The sequence below is a fragment of the Amphiura filiformis genome, chromosome 17 (assembly GCF_039555335.1).
Source record: "Amphiura filiformis chromosome 17, Afil_fr2py, whole genome shotgun sequence".
In the NCBI taxonomy this organism is placed as follows: Eukaryota; Metazoa; Echinodermata; class Ophiuroidea; order Amphilepidida; family Amphiuridae; genus Amphiura; species Amphiura filiformis.
This window is the reverse complement of record NC_092644.1, coordinates 1,883,481-1,897,261: the sequence shown is the minus strand read 5'-3', so window position 1 is coordinate 1,897,261 and position 13,781 is coordinate 1,883,481. Positions and strand designations below refer to the sequence as shown.

Here is a 13,781-nt window from a genome sequence, read left to right as displayed (position 1 = left end):
AATAATCTATATTTCCTTGATAGATTTCAACCCAATTTACTAAAGGCTCATGACCTCTGTTTAAGTCTCCCCCTCACAGGTTTCTGGTAAAATCCTGCGCAGGAAGTGCTCAAGCCATGACACTTGATATTTCCAGAACATTTATAGGATATATTCAAAAGCAACTGCACTTGCTTCCAAGAGTGGCCACTTGTATCTTGCGGTGGACATTATGTTATTGTTTTAATAATAAAAAAATATAATTTTATGGTTCTGCGGTTGTGCAGTTCTTTGCGTCAGCCAGCGCCGCAATGCCTCCACCTTTATCCAAAATTTATTTATTTATATATTTTTTTACATGCATCATCTTTCATTCACTTTCTGTTAGTCCCTATGCGAGCATTGGGCTATTCCAGTTGGTACTCACTATCCATACACCCCCTATGGAAGACATGACCTTAATCTCCAAAACAGGGGGTATAGATTTAGGTAACCCCATTTGAAATTCACATTCCCTGTGTGGGAGATTAAGGTCATGTCTTCCATAGGGGGTACATGGATTTCAACTGGTCCAATAGTCCAAATGTTTTTCACAATGTTCAAATTACAATGAAGGCCCCGGGGGTGGGCACTCACTAAAAATGGGTGACGGGGATGTGTGGCCACATTGACCCCCATTTTTCAACTCCCTCTCACCCAATGACCCCCTTTTTTGTTTTCCTGTCATCAAAAGACCCCCTTTTTCAAAAATTTTGGGAAAATTTCTAATAATCTCTCACTGAATGACCCCATTTCTTAATTATTTTTCTTCAAATTTTTCCAACATTTTTCAAATTAAGAAATTTTGTATCAACCTTTATATATCTCAACCCAAAAATGTTCCCAGTCTCACTGAATGACCCCCTTTTTGGTAAGATTTTCCCCATTCTCAAGGAAAGACTCCCTCTTTTGGGACCTTCTCACTGAAAGACCCCCCCCCTTTTCCAGGACGGTCTAGGCTCTCAGCCTCTCACCAAAAGACCCCTAGTTTTGAACTGCTGTCCGCATATCCCGTCACTTCCTAAGTCGAGTGCCCCCTGGAATGAAGGTGACAAGCCAACGGAGTGTTATGAAGAAAACATTGGGTTTAGTCAAATATCCTTGGAAAAATAGGACAGCTAAGGCCAAAAAAAAAAAAGGTTTGTCTCAAAGCTTGCTTGGCAGCGTTTGTAAAATCCCACGATTTGACAAAAACAAATGCGGAAATTTTTTTATTTCAAAAAAAAATTTTTTATAGTTTTTCCAGAAAAATCGGTGAAAATCAGACTTTTTCTCAAAATACCATGAAAAAAAAGTCGGAATTAAAAAACAAAAATCGCATTTCGCATTTGTTTTTAAATTTCTCGTGAGCTTTGAGACAAACCTTTTTTTTTTTTGGCCTAATATGGTATGTGAAAGAAGAAATACTCAAATTTGTCCACAAACACATTTAATCTGAAGACAGCTCAGACATTAACTCTTTCCACCCGGGTGTCAACCGCAGACGACAAGTTCCATTTTTTTTAATTATAAAATTTCAGAATAAATTTGTACATTTTCATAATCATATTTGGAATCAGCATGAAAAATGCATTAAAGTGAGTACAAACAAGCCTAGTATTGTATCAGTGGTTCTTTAAGATAGCTCTTAATATTTTGAGAAAATATCTCAAAACTTTTTTATGTTGAAGCCTATCAGGCAGAGCATTTAAAGCAGACTAGTCCTTCCAGTTGTCTGGGCTTATTGGGAACATTTCAAGAAAACCATGCAAATTCTGACAAAAGGTATGTGTGCAATATCACGCTGCAATAGTTTTTATGCTTTCAATGATGTGGAAAACGCTGCTGATGTCATTTTTGCGAAAAAGATCATTTAATTTTAAGGCCATACTGTAAAACCTTGTCTATAAGCATATAGAGTACTTTTGATGAAAGCTAAAATTAATCCACACGCCATCCATCGGCAAAATTATATTATTATGGAGTTCGAGCAGATTAATTACCAATACGAAGTATGAATTTCTGGTCATCCACCAGTAAATCTGGGCTCAGGATGCCCGGATGACCACTTAATTTGCACACTCACAGTCGGGCCTAATTTTCGGTCGGGTTTCGCCAATTTTTTTTGTGGCCTTAGTACTTTCTTCAAATCAGGTGCAGGAAAATATCATCTCAATATTTTTCAAGTCCAAGGTTAGCCTCACAAATTTATTTATCCTTTTGTATCAAAAAGACAGATTGTCTGACTCAATAATTTTACAAACAAAATGCATGAAACACAAACAACAAAACAAGCAATAATCCAACAAGCAAGGTCGATAAGATAGACTACCTGAATCAATTGGGAAGTCAATTTTATCACGAAAATGCATTAATCAAATAACAAGGACAAAGAAATACAAAAAAAATGAAGATAATTCTAGTAAAAATGATTCTTGTGAATTAGCATCAAGGCTGGCACCGCAGCAAGCATAATCTTGGTCAAACATTCAGTTACTTCCACACAGAATTAAGCAAATTGTTATCAGGGTAACTGGATAGCTGTCCCAGATTCGGCTTTCTGCGCTGGCACCAAGGGGCTGGAAATTTCTTGCTGCCCTAGGCACTTTCATCTCCCAGGCTTCAGAGGTCTGATTTTTTATGTTTTTTCAAAACATTTGGCACCCCCACAAACCTTGCTGCCCTATACTAGTCAACTCACTGCCCACAGGCTTTGCAGGTGAGCTTTTAATCGCTCTCCTTGAGTGCTACAGGAGAGCACTATGAGAGCATTTTTACTGTACTGTATATTACGTGGTTATTATTGTTACATCAAAGGTAGGCAAGCAATAAAAAGCTCTCAACTTTATTTGAGGGGAGTGATGGGAGCAATCGCTCTAGCTCTCCTCAAACGGCAGAGCCTGTGCCCACCTAGTTAGTCTCGTCATAGCAGTAGTACTGGTCATTATTAATGTATGGGGAGCAGAGCCCCCCACCCCGATGGCTTTTGCCAGTCTGACCAGCTCCATCTACCGAGCAGAAATCGACCTGAACTGCCCTGTGTGAATCTGTTTAACCTTTTAAACCACCTTGATTTAAGGCTAAAATAGAGTGTAAACTCACAAATTGGTAAACACAAAAAGTTCACATTAATTTCAGGCTAAAACAGTGTAAAAAAAGGTAAAATGGTGTATAAAGATATTCATGGGTTACACTAGAATAAAGACTCCATTCCTGAAGGGATGACACATCGTATGGAATAAAGCTGTATAATCCTTCAATAGAAGATCTCTGTGCTAGGCTAATTCCGTTCAGTGTTACGCAAAGGATAACACAACATTTAGCATGCAATCATCCCGGTAAAAAAAATCCACAAATTTTGAAGGAATTCTCTGCTTTCAGTACAGTTTGTTAGCACTTGCCATTGTTCGTAGCATGACAGTATGCGTACCCATCCAGAATTAAAAAGCAGACAAAACCCTGCAGAAAAGTTGATTAATATTAATATGCAATGCACATATCCATCATATCTACCAAATGCCATTTTTTGTGACAAATCACACTAAAATAATAGTTACTAAACCAATTATAAAATTGTGTCGAGCATATTTAATATCGTCAGTGACATCATCTATTGACATTGAGTGCAGACCGTCTCTTGTTTAATACAAAAAAGTTTGCATGTGTTAGCTGACAAAATTTCACATAAATGTCAAAATGTTGCGGCCCTTCTTACGGCTATACCAACCATGACAAATCATTTAAAGACCCATTCTGTGATCCAGATTTTGGTACCTTTGTAATTGTCATAGATGTGCTAACATAGCCTGCTAGTGGTTCAGCCGAAAGCTGTGTATTGAAGACAAAATAAAACATTTACATGACATGTTTGGAGCTCGAGCAAACTGACATAAGAAAATTTTGAGAGAGAAAAAAATCAGGGGGATTGAACCCCGGTCGCTGGATTACCAGTCCAGAGTCTAACCACTGTACTACCTGAGTTCATGTATTTGAATGGGGCTTCAACTTCGTCAATACTGCTGTTTTCTTTGTTGTTTTGCCAAATTTTTCATTTCAAAAATACCAAATGACAATTTGAATGACTTATCCTTCACTTTACAGCAATTTATAAACAATTTTAATTTTTTTACACTTGCACTGGGATTACTGAATGGGACTTTAACAAATATATCACAACAAATCATAAAATGAAATTCTATCAAAATGTTCTCTCTTACGTTAGTTACTTATTGTAAAATACTGTTCATAACCATCAGGAAACATGGTACATTTTTTTTCTCCCGATAACAAGCCCTTTTAAAAATTATCTTCTAAATAATATCACTTCAATCTTATTAGTGTACAATTTCTTTCTTTTATGAAAATGAGCATCTATAAATACACACAGCTAGCTTAATACTAGGTCAGTCTAAAACAGCCTTTGTGCCAACTCGTGCTAGTCTACAAGCATTTTAAACAGGGATTTTTTCCCCTATGCCAAGTCTGACAGTTCTAAACTTACGTCATGAGTCGCAACTATGGTGAATCTATCGCATCATCTCTTGCATTTTTTTTTGTAAGTTAAAAAACTTAGTTCTCTTCCTACTCAAGCTGCTTTTCCCAAGATATATATCTTTTGGCTATTCCATTAAAAATCAACACACCCCCTGTGGAAGATTTTGGAAATATCTTCCACAGTGGGAGTATGAATTTCAAATGGAATGAACACATTAGCAGCTCCATTTGAAACACACCCTCCCTCAGTGGAAGATTCGGGTTGAATCTTTCTCAGAGGGTGTATGAAATTCAAATGGAGCTGCTTGTGTTCATTCCATTTGAAATTCATACTCCCACTGTGGAAGATATTTCCAAAATCTTCCACAGGGGTAGTGTGGCTTTTAAATGGAATAGCCCATTAAGATGCAAATAAGTGCTTGTGTTAATGCCACAAAGTACCAGTATACGTGTGTACAGACTACTATTTTTACATTTTTTTGCGATTTGGTGAGAGAAACGGACATAGCCACTTCGCCAGGATTTATTTGGGGAGGGGGTGGATTTTGAAAAAGTGGATTTTTTTCTCCAATAGTGGATCTTTTTCCAAATTTTTAAAAACTTTTTTGATCAAGAAAGCATAAAGAAACTAAGTGTGATTGTGAGGGTGTGCAAACCCTACCCTGCCCCTCATTTTGACCTTTTTTGCACAGAAAAGCATAGAAAACCAGTAGAGACATTTAGGAATTGTTGCCCAATCTATCCATTATTACAGATTTTCACATGGCACGTTGGCACTGCATTTGCAAAATTTTCAAATATACATTGAAAAACCCTCGTGAAAATTACCACTTATACAGTAAGGGTTTTAGTTTCCAATTCCCAACCCTCTCCCCTCCGCATTGCTTTATCGCTCTCACCGTCGCAGCGTTTTTCACTTTCATTCTCTCCTCTCTTGCTTTCCTTCTCTTCTCAAGTTCTCATCTGTCTTTCTTACTTCCGGCTTACTTCCCACCCGCTGCCTCTTTTCTCACTCTCTTTTCTCTTATAACTCCTCTCCCGGATTCTTCTCAGAAATTCTACATCTCTCTCTCCCTCTCTCTGCCTAATATTGTTACACACTTGTCTTTCAGAATTGGGTTTGTGATGCAATTATCAGGCTTCCCATTTATTTTAAAATTATAGCAGGGAATCAACTATCACTTCTGTGCACCGTGTGTAAGTAATTTATCATATTTGGCTGGGTTTTAAAGGGAAGAGTGAAAAAGTAAACCTAGTAGAATATTTTACTTGGGATAGTACTGGCATTAAAGCCATATTATAACACTTCCACACAAAATAGATTAGTATTTCTTTGCCATAAAATGTTAGCTTTTATTATCAGATATGTCCCCTTTTAATTTGGAGCCGAACAACCATACTGCACGGCATGCACGTACTGTATTATGCACACCGTGTACGCGTTTGACTAATATTTCCATCGTAATAATGAAACGACGGTACCTGCGTTTTATTCAAAATCTCGGATTCTGACAAAACTACAGCACCTATAGTCTTGATTTTTGCAGGGTATGTTAGTTTAATAAAGTACAATATAATCATGTAAAAAAAACAGAATTTTGAAAAATATTGAGGGCATTCTCCTCAGGAAATGTTATAAGGCTTTAAGTTATAATACAGGTGCTGAGTTTAATTTACTAAATTTGATACTTCCTATTGACTCCTATTTTCATGGGATGTAGGGGGACGACTAGATTCAAACCACTTCAGGCAGGGGTGTAACCCGAGGAAGCCAGGAGGGGGATAAACTGCCTCCTCAGAAAGAGGGGAATAAACTGCCTCCTCAGAAAAATATAGTAAGATCGGAAAATAAAAATGCTAAAAAAATTTGTAATGACCAGGATTCTGTCCCATCGTAGGAATCTGTCCCATCGCAGGATTCTGCCCCATTCAAATACTCAAGACTGGTTTGGGGCTCAGTGATTATGAGCCCTGGGGAGGATAAAATTTTGGCAGGACGAAAGGGGAGGGGACAAACAATTTATGGCACACATGAGGTACCTATTTGATAAAAGATTCTAAAAAAAGCGAATAAAAACAGTCTAGAAATATTGAAATATGCTTAATATTTAATTTCTTAATCCCTGCACTCATATTTATGTGGACCTATATATCTAGACCAGGCTTCCTCAAATAGATTTGTTGAAGTGCCACATGAAATAAATGGCTGCACACCGACCTCTGAAGCTATTGATTTTTTTAAAATTTGAGGGGCAAATGACGCCATTTGGTGCTAAATTTTGTACTATTTTAGCCTGTCATTACAGAATGTAGAATATTGGAGATATTCCTGATGGATGGGTTTTATTTTATTTTATATTTTTTGATTTATTTACTTTACTCGGGAAGCCATGGCGCCCAACAAGTGACGCGCACCGCTATTTGCGGAACCCTTTTAAGGTTTGCAAATTGGGTTCCTAAAATGTTGGCATGCGCAAGAGGGGAGCAAAGATTGTTTTGAAGATCTTTTTGGCACACATTAATGTTGCTTGTAATCATTGCACAGCCCCTTACATGCCAGACTTCTGGTTTACTGCAATAATAACATGTGCGTGGGAGTAATCCTTGAGATGTCAACAATTACCGAAATAATCTCAGTATCTACTATTTCAATGGAAGAACTAAGATTCAATTTGAAAATCAAAATATTAAAAGCCTTTCCGATCAGGGCATAGAATAAGAATGTGTTTATTTTTCTACCCAAGAGCTATGAGCAAAACTGTTCCCTTGATTCGTTGGTAGTGCGCATTTTTTCTTCTTCTTCAATTCTGTTTTACAGACCAGCATAAGCTTTTTAGCAATATAATAATTCATGGTCAAGTGCATGTAAGCTCATGATATATATATTTATAAAAAAAGATATTTTGCGCTAGTTTTTATTTCAGCCTTCTTTTCCCATCTTTAGAGCTATAATAAAATCTAAAACACTAAATTTGTTGATATGTTCCAGGAGGAGGACAAATTTCGATGTGTCGCGTAATCACATTGAAAAAATATCCGACAGACAGCAGTAAGAAGCAAACTTTACATATATAATAATCAAGATAGGCGTATATGTTAAATTTGATATCCACTTAGTATATCATATGACACACTATATTCACAGAAATATTATCACATCTCAAATTTAGCATGTTGGAGCATTAATACTTAAGGTGGTACTACACCTCTTGATAAATTTTGTGACTAATTTTGCATTTTTCTCAAAAAGTAACTACACACTGGTAACAAAAGTTATGCATATTATAGGGGCAAGGAATCCAGTTACTACACTGGAATTTCAGTGACTCAAAGACAAGCGGTACATTATTTATGATAAGAAACGAGGTACCGCTAGAATGTACCTCATTTCTTAACATATATAATGAACCACTCGTTTTGAAGTAATTAGATTCCTTGGCCCTATAATATACATAACTTTTGTTACCAGTGTGTAGTTATTTTTTTAGAAAAAATGCAAAATAAGTCACAAAATCAGGGGGTGTAGCACCACCTTAACTGGTTCACAAATTGGGAGTCAGGTGAAACATGACCAGGGGCACCCGAGTTACTTTTTTGAGAAAAGTGGGGATGCCTCTTTAAGCTGCCAGTGAGTATATGGCACCATGTGGCAAGTTAACAACCAACAAATTTCATGATTTTAACTGTTCATCAGCAGAGTTTTGTGGCTTATTGTATTCATGGTTTCAAAAAAAGCTAAGTCTTCAAGTCAAAAATATTTGATCATGCTTTTAAATTGTCATTCTGAAAAATATTGAACAACTCTCTCTCTACATACCTGGATTGAGAAGCATAATTCCTTTCAAGCATACCAGCTCATGTTTATCAAGGTTGAGATGGCGTAAACGGCCCGCAGTGTCCACCAATCCCTGGACGATGTCCGCCACGTTCTCGTCCTTGATGTTGCTAATCACTACCTTCTGTCCGTTTGGTAGACTAATGAGATTCTCGTCATTGATGAAGTAGTAGCAGACGGTGAGTGACATGAGGTGCAGACCACGACGTTGCATCAACACTATCTGGTCTTCAGTCTGTTTCAATCAAATAATAATAAACCAAAATTGTTAAATGTATGAAAAGGACATGGAAAGAAAAGTTTGTTCAAAATAATTTGCTGTTCCAAGAATTGATCAGTATAATTTAATCAATTAATCGTCAACTTTTATCATAAAGCAACGAAAAAAACCCCGTTCTACGGACCTGACAGACACAAATTTCCCATTTTTGAGACTTTTTATTTTTTATTTTAGATTTGCTATATGGTCATTTTCACGGTAAAGGGTGTAACTTTTGATTTTTAGGGTCAAAATTTCAAACCACTTAAATATGTTTCTGTTTACTGAAATCATGCATAGAAGCAACTTAAATTCAAGTAAAATAATGTTTCAAGGCTTAAACCTTTTGATTTCTAATAAAAAATTTGACATTTGCATAACATTTTGGTTAAAATCTAAGAAAAAATTTATTTTACATAACCTCAGAAAATTTTGACATGAAAGCTGGAATACATGTGAAATTCCATTCCAAAGTAAGTCAACAGATATAAGTTAAATTTTATACCATGTTTTGCTATGTTTGTAATTGCAGTTTTGAAAATTTTTAACATCAAGTGTCATTTACAATGGAAATTTCCAAACCTTAAACATATTTTTTAAGTTTTAATTGGGTTCCTAAAATAATTTGAATGTCTAACTTCATGTACAAATACTACTTGATGAAAGGAACCTCCCAGCCAAGTTTCACAGAAATTGGAGTTATTTTTTAGAATTGGCAATTCAAGCGATTTGTGTTTCGGAGGCTTCAGTTAACAACACAGGTGATCATAAAAGTAAAATATTTAGCTAACTACTACAAGTTGACATAAAAAAATAGGTAAAAAATATCACAATTACCAATTTTCATGCTTTGCTTCTAAGTATTGAATTTCAGTTGTGACAAAAATTAAATTATCACAGCAAGTCATTTTTTTTTGTTTGGAGGCTTCATGTTAACAATTGTTAAACATTGCAGAAGTAGTTTTTTGAAAACAACAGTGTTGGGATCATCTAAGCTGTTATTTTCTTGTGTGTATTGAATCAATGATTCTATGCGGCAGATATTGTAGATTTATCACACATTAATTTTTTCACCCATTTGTTAAGTATGGTGTTTTTTGCATGTGAAGCCTCCGAAACAGGCTTTTTAAGGTATCAGTATATTTTCAAACATTAACCATAATGTCAATTTTTTTTTTTTTTTATGACATTCTGCACATATCAAGTAATAATTACAATGCAGATATCAGTATGAAACACACCAATTTAGATATGCATAGATGATAATTAAGTTTACTGTTGTTTCGGAGGCTTCATTTGTTTCGGAGGCTTCAATTGTTAACGGAAAGTTTGTATTGGGTCCCATTTTCAAACGGTGATATATATCTCCACGATTTAAAAACATGTGACTTGAGGATCTACTTTGCTACATTTTGATAAATAGATTGGATGAGCTCTTTTATTTATATTTGCACAAGCTTGCTGAACAGTTTGTTTCGGAGGCTTCAAAAAAGTTAACGGAAAAACGGCTATTTGAAGTCAAGATTTTATAAAAATTTTAAAAGCTTGCAAATCGGCTAATTTTTGTTACCCATTTCAAGTTAAGATAACAACTGTTATAAATCAAGAAGAAGTGAAGAAATAACCAAGAATTATGAACCAAAGCTACACCCACAAAGTTTGTTAACAATTGTTAACGGAAAATGAAGCCTCCGAAGCGACAAATATCGAAGTCCGGTTCTCAAAAATACAGGGCCGTTCACAATTAAATCTAATGTGGCAGTGTTTACTGAACATATGACTGTACTTTCAGGATAAGAAAAATTATCCATGAACTAACTGAAGAAAACACAGGGTTTTACAAAAATGTTACTGTTTTTTATAGTTTTTCCAAATGGCAATATTAAGTACATTTAAGCCTGCTAAAACTGACGCAGTAACTCCCAAAGCTGATTATGCTACCCAAGGTAGCTGCTAACTAGATGACTTATGTGGCCAAAAATTATGGAATTCTGTGGCTTTATTAGAACACTACGGATTAAAATGTTAAAAATCCAAAGTTACACCCTTTACCGTGAAAATGACCATATGCATGTAAAATTAGTCATTTTGGGGTTTTTTTTCCAGCCCAAAGTAGAATCAGTTTGACGGAAAATGTTGTATGTATATGTAAAATAAGCTGTTTTGGGTAAAAAGTATTTTGACTGAAAAAATGTGTGCAAAAAACAAAACAAAAAAAACTGACCGTAGAACAGGTTTTTTTTTGTTGCCTAGAAGATTTATAACCAAGTAATACTTAATTTGTATGGTACTGTTTCTTTCTGTTGCCCCTATCCTTCTTGTTATGCCAAGGATACTTTTTCCCTTCAAAAAAGAAATCTTCCCCTTCCCTTTGGCCCAATAGATTATCTTGACATTAAAAATGAAAAAATAAAAAACTCCCAACAACGGATTTACGAACTTAAACTTCAAGCCCGGTTATCAGTGAATACCACAACAACTCCCAACAACGGATTTATAATCTTAAACTTCAAGCCTGGTTATCAGTGAATAGCAGAACAACTCCCAACAATGGATTTATAATCTTAAACGTCAAGCCCTGTTATCAGTGAATACCACAACAACTCCCAACAACGGATTTATGGACTTAAACTTCAAGCCCGGTTATCAGTGTTGAATATTTTAGTATCATTATTCTGGTACAAGAGTTACAACAACTTGCAGCATAATTATGTGATTTACTTCATACATGTACATGCAGGCCCAGTCACACACCTTGACCCTCTAAATAATAATAGTAAGTCTCTCCGAAAAGAAAAAAATGGTACAAAACAGGGTGAAAATGTCTAAGAGAAAAGGGTGAAAATGTGTAAGAGGGTCCAATTAAACCTGGGAGGGTCACTCACTGCTTGACTTGCTACGCACCCGCGTCCCAGAAAAACGTCTAAAAGGGTATGTTTTTCACCACACAGCGTCGTTGACGTCTTTTTGAAAAAGGGGTACTTTTTCAGAAGGCATCACTATTTAGGGGTCCTTTGTCAGCCAAATCTTAAGACGTTTAGGGTTAGTAATATTATTGTTTGAGTGAGTTTGCACTAATTTGATCACCACTTTTTAATTGATTCTTGTTACCTTTGTGCATGTTTTCTTTAGTGTCTATAGGTCTGCAACATCAAAAAGACACCTTGGGTGCATTTCAGAGGTGGTCGGACACAGGTGGGTATAAGAACTTTTGTGTGAGAGTGACCCCCCCCCCCGGAAATTAAACAACTAAAATAAGTCAAACATATCCATTTATAATACATTATGTGAATAGGGTTGTAGCTAGACCAAGTTGAGTGCCGCTAATTTTACTATCAAATTAGAGTGCTGGCTCGGGGCACAATCTTTTTAGCGAACATGCGAGTCCGGGGAATAGGTTAGGGGGTATACCCACACAAATTTGTTTGGTTTTTACACTTTTTATGATGAATAGGGAAAAAATTAAAAATTAATTTTTTTTTTATTATTTTTTTTTTTTGTGCCGGTCGGTGCCAGCTACCCCGACCGGCGCCAACCGGTGTGGCTACAACCCTGTATGTAAATGCAAGAAGATTCATGTGCAAAATAGAAAATAACACTAAGAACTGTCATATTCAAACTGCCAATTTCTTGGATTACATTCCTGATAGGGTTGAAAGACTTAAAATGCATGAATGAACACATTAGGTACGGTGAAACGACCAAATTATTTAAGCAACATATGTAAATTGAAGCACAAAAACAGTGTTAAATTTGACTCGTCAATAAACTTATATCCTTATCTAATATCTCAATTTCACCATTTGATGTAATTTACACAAATAGCATAAAGTGCGAATTTATCTGAATTGTATGTACATATTTTCCTTTATTACACTTCATAAATATTCAGGAGCAAATCAAGTCAGTCACAAACTGTGATATAACCTATTTCACTGTGCGTTAGTTTTCCTAATATCTACATGACATGTACAGCCTCATCCCCACAGCCAAAGTTGGTGTAACAAAACAAATACTACATGGTTTATATCAGGGAAATAGGGTTACTATTTTCTCCTCGTTACTGGCTATGGGCCTATCACCCCTCACCCACCGGGTTCAGTGAGATAAGACCTGTAGCCAGTACCTCAGCATTGCCTTAGGAAGATTTTTAACATTGGAGGGGAGGGGGACTGACCAAACAAAAATTTGTTTACCAATTTTGGGGCGGGTGTCTGAGGGGAGAACCTCCCTCATTGTCAGGAAATTTGGCAAAAAAATAGGTCAAAAACACCCATTTTTAGCAGTATCTGGTCATATTTTTTACTTCATCTGGATTATTGGGGGGGGGGGTTGAGCCCCCAGTCCAACATTATTCAGGGGATTGAGCCCTGCAAGCCCCCCTGGTTCCTAAACCTATGCTCAGGATAAATAGTTTGCCCTATTTCCCTCCAACCATGTAGTATTATACTAATGGGTTTGAATCCAATCCACTGATCACACTTTTAACCCATTGGCTTTTGTGCAGCTCCTTCACTATTCCTGAGGGAGCTCTTGCTTTGAAATATCAACCCACAGTGATTTTATAACAGCTCTTAACCATTTTGCCCACTTCTTAACTCCCTTCACGCGGGTGTCGAATGCAGACGACAAGTTTCAAATTACAAAAAAAAAAAAATCAAACATTTCAGAAATTTAAATTTTCATGACCATATTTGGAATAAGCATGAAAAATGCATTAAAATGAGTACAAACAAGCCTAGTATTGGTTCAGTAGTTCTTAAGATAGCTCTTGATATTTTGAGAAAAACTTTTTGCGTTGAAGCGCATGGATAGCACGCAGAGCATTAATGGGTTGTCTTAACCCTCGGTCATATTTCACAGACAGAAAAATAGATATAAATCCTTTTGGCATTTAGAGTATAATCTCATTTTAACCTTCCCCTCCTACAGCTCCCAAATTGCATTTGACTGGATACTCAATCAGATTGTGAAATGGCACGTACAAAATCATTTAGCAGATCTATCACTCATTATAAAAAAAAGGCTTTACACAGTGCCACAATGCCATGTTCTCATGTGAATCAACATGGGCCCCCAACAACACAAAATCACAGTTCACAAAACATAGACACGGACAGGTATCCCACGTGATGTGATTGCGTCAACATGCAAACAGTCATATGGTCACGGAAAGCTTGGCCGGGCAAGCTACAC

The 13,781-nt window shown here is 36.3% G+C and overlaps 1 protein-coding gene across 1 annotated transcript in view; it reads right to left on the bottom strand.

Annotated features, from left to right (window-relative positions):
* LOC140136791 (nuclear hormone receptor FTZ-F1 beta-like) overlaps positions 1-13,781 on the bottom strand; it is a 42,492-nt gene that overhangs the window by 21,842 nt on the left and 6,869 nt on the right. The window contains exon 2 of the mRNA XM_072158390.1: positions 8,309-8,561. Within this exon, the coding sequence (XP_072014491.1) occupies positions 8,309-8,561 (253 nt within the window). The remainder of the gene's footprint in view (positions 1-8,308; positions 8,562-13,781) is intronic.